Below are 6000 nucleotides of genomic sequence, written 5' to 3' on the forward strand. Positions count from 1 at the left end.
TGTATTTAAACAGCTCTCAGTTAAAAAGTTAAAATGAAGATTTGCTTGAAAATCAGCTTTCACCCTACGTACCAGCACCAGCTGCCAGTGTCTGTGGAAACGCAATTCACAGACATTGACGCTTAGTATGTGTCTCACATACAGCAGTGAAAAGGCAAAACGTCTGGCTTGTTATTTTTCTATCTTCGCTCTCTTCCAAAACATCTCCTTCATGTGTCTCTCTCTCTCAGGTCACAGAGATCTCGATGGGAGAGTTTCTCATGCATTCCTCCGTCGTCTGGCTCAACCCACATCCATCGCTGGGTAGAATGAGAAAAGACCCTGAAATGACCGTGTTTGGTGAGTCTACAACACCGCCTCCGCCACTGTTACTGTTGCATTGTGGGAACGTGCATGTCCCCCTTCCCACCTCGCCAGAAATCAAAAGGGTTCTTGGCAACTGATATCTTGGCTCTTATTGCCAACTCACTCATTCTACATGCTGTTTCTTCTCAGCACAAATGACCAAAAAAGACATTTTAATGTCGCCCGTGTTCACAGCTAAAATGTTTAATCAGTTCAGACCAAGTTTATTGGGTTTACTGTAGAGCGACCAGGAGCTGTCTGCAGCAGCGCTCAAACAGATCTCAGTGAATTTCAATATCCACAGCTGTAAAGCTGATGTATGCTTTAAGGCTTCAAGCTGGCATCTAAAATGCTTCTGTGGGTTGCACTCCTCGTCGGCTTTCCCCAAGAGGCATTCGCAGTCAGAGCTAAGATGCTGATGTGCTCTCTCTCTGCAGTCTTCAAGAAAGCGGTGATATTGGTCTACAGGGAAAACAACAAGCTGAAAAAGAAGATGGTAAGTATTGTGTCTGTTGTGCTCATTTACTCTCACATGCTATAAATATTGTCTTTAGTGTGAAAAAATGCATTTTTCTCTCTTCCCCCGCGCCTTACGTGGCATTGTTTCATGTGATCACCAGGCCAACCCTCGTTCAGCACTTTCTCACGGGGACTCAGACCCGTTTAAGTTCCGATGGCTCATCCCGCTCTCTGCACTGCAGGTCAGGTTGGGAAATACTGCAGGTAAGAGGCCCGGCACACCGCCACATTACCTCCACTAAATCACTCACAGAGTACATCCTCTAAATCTTTTTGTTCTTTTTCTGGCTTCAAATTCTCCCCCTCCACACACACACACACACACACACCCTTAAGCTCATTCTCCTTCTCCCCACACATCCACACACGTATGCACACACTTCTTCTGGCATTTCCATTCAGCCCCCTCCCTTCCCTTCCCTTCCCTCCGTCTTTATCTCCTTCTGAAACCATAAACCATATTTGGACTGTGTGATTAAAAGCTTCTCCTTTATTTCTCCGCTCTCCCAGGAACAGGCACGGAGAGCAGCTGCATCTGGGAGCTGATTCACTCCAGGTCTGAAGTGAAAGGGAGACCGGAGACTGTCTTCCAGCTGTATAGCAGGTCAGAGATTAAACTGTCAGGTGGAGTCAGTGCTGATTCATTCAGAAAGGGTTATTTTATTATATGTAATGGATAAAAAACAAGGGCATGTTTTAAGGGGTAATTGAAGTTAATTACAACATTGGTCTTTTTGTGGTTTTAGGCCTACATGTTGCTTATGATGACATTGTGCTCAACAAAGTAATTACTGAGACTTGGGGAGCCTGGTGGCATTGTTCAAATGAAGTCACACATGGCAAGAAACGAGAGTGCACACTCAGGATGTGCAGACCGTACACACACAACTGTTCTTGTGAGCAATGTTGCCATGTTTCCTGATCTTAATGCTGCTATTACTGCCAGAAAGGATGGGAGAGGCTCCAAAATAAAAGATCCAAGTTGCGATAAACTGGAATCATCATTCTCTAAATAGCTCCTTCCTTAAGGTAAACCAGTATTACAGTGAGTGTGTTCTTAAGGGACACAGCAGTGGAGTCAAGTATCACTTTATGGAATGTGTGGACAATATACCTTTTCTTATTTGTACATTTGCACAACACTGCATATGTGTCAAATATGTTAAATATGAAGCTCTAGATAGCATGAATACTGGAAATGGGAAACAGCTAGCCCGGCTCCGTCCACATTATCTTTGTTGTTGTACAGATAAAACAAATGAGAGATGTTTTAGTGAGTGATGTCCTGGGAGAGGGATCTGTGTTTCAACAAGAATCAGTTTTAGGCATTTAAAGCAGAAGTAAGTGGTCCGGTCGTTTTCGCTAATGCTGCGTTCCAGGCAGGCTTTTGAAATCGTAAATTACAGCTTCAAGTCACAACTTACGACTTTGTAGCGTTTCAGGCAACCCACTCGTGTTTTTCCGACCTGTTTTACCGGTGAAAGTCACTATAACGGCCACTCGTAACTTCTGACCGGTGAAGTCGTACCAGATCGAACTGGTACGACTTCACGGTCGGAAAAATACGAGTTTCCTTGAACGCACCATAACAGTCCTCGTCGCTACGTCACCACATTCACGGCGTCCCTTGGCTGCACACACAGCCCTGCATGCCGTTCTCTCTCCTCATTGGATAAAAACTGTAGGATACGATAAATGTTTTCTCCTCGGCTCAGAGCAGAGCAGAGTGACTGACAGACCCGTATTTCGGTCCAAACACTCTATGTAAGTTATTGCTGTCGGAAGATATAACTATTTAAGACTTATATTAACACAAATATATCACTTACTTCTGCTTTAAGCTAAAAAAAAAAAAAAAAAGAAGGAAAAAAAAAAGCTAAAATAAACTAGTTTCATAGCCAGTGACCAGATATGTGGGATCCATCTATCTTTCAAGAAAGGAACCCATGTATTTCTTTTCTTCACTAAAATTCAATAGAAAATACAGTTAATCCTTTTACTCTGTCCCCATTCGTATAACAATACATTCCTATAATCTAATCTTGTAAAGCCACTTGTTTCCATATCATAGTCCCCCAAGTACACAAATCACATCACAGTTACCTGCATTTTCTGCCATGTTTACTGTGGATTTACCATGTAATAGTGAAAACCTTCTACATTGTGGATTGTGGTGTGGGTGAAGCCTGTGACCAAATTGGTAATTCTCATTACAGACTGTGAAATTGGGATCACTCCTAATGAATTAAATCACCCATGACACCGGGGAGACACAATGGAGCTCTCTCACAATCCTCTTAATCTATATTTAGCTTCTCAAATCAAGTTTAACGTGGCCTGTGCTCATGCTACTGTGGTACCTTCCTCTGTGTCCTCCTCAGTCTGCCGGAGAGCAAGGTCAACATCATCAAGGTGATCCGCTCCATCCTCAGGGAGAACGTGAGGAGGAACATGAAGAGCGAGGGCACAATGGACCGGAGCGGGAAGGAGCTGGTGGCCCCCCTGCGCAGCACCCGGCCGTCCTCCGCCAGGCTGGGTGGGTGTTCTTACCAAACATGTCTCTGTTTTATGGAAAGGGTTCTTCTAGTTAAACATCTGTGAAAACACTTGATGGTTGTGTTGCGTACCAGGCTCAGTGCTTCCTGCGAACGCTGTTAGAAAAAACATGTTCACACAGGAGGGATTCTTGCTGACTGGCATTTACCCTTGAAGGTCATTTGGCTTTAAAAAACCATCAGCTGTGTTAACGTTAAGTATGTGTGTACTTTGCGGATGATCATATCTTACTTTTTAGGCCATAAAATGCTAGGGGGGGCTTATGGTGCAAGTGTTTTGCTCAGATAAGAGTGGCATTTCTAAATTCTGTCTCCACCTTCATTACCAGGTTCCTCCAGGGCTTCCTGGTTGTGTAAGCAGCCACTTGGAGATCTCTCCACCCAGCCCGAGAGTATCAAGCTGGGGCCTGACTCAGACGAGGGAAGTCTGAGCTGTGGAACCGGCAGTTTATCTGGAGCCGCAACACCCTGCACCTCCTCGGACTCTCATGTTCTTCCTGTCCAGCAGAACTGGTCTCAGACATCTGGCTCAAATTCTCAGTCCCGCTCCACCTCTGTAAAGGAGTCTGATATCTTAAGTGATGAGGATGATGACGGCTTCAGTGAGGGGGGAACGAGGAGGGAAAGTGGAGACAGCAACTCCCCAACTAGCGCCATTGAGGCTCAATTCCTCCAACTTAAGCTCTCTGAGGACGCTGTGTCAAAATGTGCGCCGGCACCCTGCGTGCAACCCGAGGGAGTCGGGGACACTCCGGAGACGCAACCCAAACTCACACATGAGCACTGCAATGCTGTTAAGAAGAAATCCAGCAGTTTTAGAAGGAGCCAGCCAACTACACTGTTGAACATGAAGGAGTACAGCAGGTCACTGGACAGCCAGACGGATGCGGCCCCATCGTCTGGGGCGGTGGACTTCAACGTGTTGCTGGAGCGAGAGTTTAGTGTTCAAAGTCTGACATCTGTCGTGAATGAAGACTGTTTCTATGACCCGGCTGAGAGCTGTGCCTCTGACTCTGGAAACGCCACCTCCTCCTCCTAGGAGGGGCGGGCAGATGAGACTGGACTGTACCTTGGCCACAGGCTAGTGGTTATAAGAGGTCAGGGGGGGCTGACCCAAGCCCATACATCACAACAGGGGAAGCCCTTGTCGTTCACTGTGGGCTGCACCTGAGTGGCTGTGAAGCTGTGCCTCGATTCTAAAGTCGGTTTAGTAAGCCTCACTCCTGCCTGCTAAAGGGTTAGGTGTAAATGATGTATTCTAATGAAAACCCATTGGCTGACAGACCCAGTTTTTCTCCCTAGAGAGGCGACGCGAGGTGATTTCTGTCCCCGTGATGATGACTGCAATGAATCTGCCAAGCACTGATGCGTACCCAGCGATCGCCTCGGTTCTCTGGGCTTCGCCCTCCTCCCCGCAAAACTGTCTTGACTGACGTATTCCATCCAAGTTTCCCCTGCAGCTCACACTGACTGGCAGTTTTTATTCAGCTTTTGACCTTTTTCTACAAAGAAGTGAGGAGAATGTCCTTGGTCTGTCAGTCCCCAAAGAGGAGACCACAGTCCCATAGCGCATCATGGGAGATACTGAGGTAAAATAAGATTTATCAGCCATCCACACTGGTGATTTGGGGGCAGTTTCAGCACAGCATGTTTTCACATGGGTTCAGGATTGGTCAAGTTTTTGTTTGTATGTTTGGTCTCACAGAGCCAAAGACTGTAGGTCACCACTTACTGCAATTTGTAATTTCTCCCAGACGTTAAATGAAAAGAGGCAGTGGGTAAAAGCTTTCACAGACTAATACAAAGAGCTGTGGCCGTCATGTCCGACCTCCAGCTGAGAGGAAGTAGACCGACTTTTGCAACTAAGCCTTTTTGCGGTATTTTGTGCACTAAAGTACACTGTTTGCCTATATATTTGAAATATTTTTTATTTGTACAGGTTTTAATGTTATTAATGCTGTTTTTTATTTATTAATAGGTTTGATTATGTATATCTTAGCAAAGTAACTTTTTGGGGTGAAGGCTTGAACACTTGGCTAAAGATTTGGTCTACTCTGAAATAATAAAAAAAAACATATGTAATACAGTTTGGCGTTTATTTTCTTTAAATGTAGCCCATTGGACTTTGGCGGTCTTTTGCTGAAGATTGTAATTTCCAGTGTTTGCATTTGAATGTACAAATGTTTGAGGAATGGCTGCTTAATTGAATGACTTTAAACTGCAATAATGTTTCAAACCCAATGTTTCTTTGTATGTTTCTATGTGTCCTGTATATAGATATATATATAATCTTTTCTATCTTTGACACATTTATGTATTCTCTCTCACATACTTGACACTGTACAGATGAGAAACAAGGCAGGAATTTGCAATAAATGCAACTGATATTTTTGTAAAGCATTGTTTGCCATAGCATAAAGTAATGTTGAGGTGCTATGAAAAAGGCAAACCACTACTACATTTGTACCTTCTTAGCCCAACTTTACCATGCCTTTAATGCTAGGATACCAATGAATGTGAATGCCCCATTATTCCGTTCTTATGGAATTGTTTTATAAATAAAAGTTTTATTTGTGAATGA

General features: G+C 44.3%; 1 protein-coding gene across 5 annotated transcripts in view; it reads left to right on the forward strand.

Moving 5' to 3' along the window:
- tiam2a (TIAM Rac1 associated GEF 2a) overlaps window positions 1-6000 on the forward strand; it is a 71943-nt gene extending 65943 nt beyond the window's left edge. For all 5 annotated transcript variants that reach the window (XM_085767230.1, XM_085767228.1, XM_085767231.1 and 2 more), the window contains 6 exons: window positions 231-339; window positions 783-841; window positions 966-1068; window positions 1375-1468; window positions 3246-3400; window positions 3749-6000. In XM_085767230.1, the coding sequence (XP_085623356.1) occupies window positions 231-339; window positions 783-841; window positions 966-1068; window positions 1375-1468; window positions 3246-3400; window positions 3749-4458 (1230 nt within the window). In that variant the 3' untranslated portion in view covers window positions 4459-6000. The remainder of the gene's footprint in view (window positions 1-230; window positions 340-782; window positions 842-965; window positions 1069-1374; window positions 1469-3245; window positions 3401-3748) is intronic.

This window comes from Trachurus japonicus, chromosome 22 (assembly GCF_045865225.1).
Source record: "Trachurus japonicus isolate A0001 chromosome 22, Traja_1.0".
In the NCBI taxonomy this organism is placed as follows: Eukaryota; Metazoa; Chordata; class Actinopteri; order Carangiformes; family Carangidae; genus Trachurus; species Trachurus japonicus.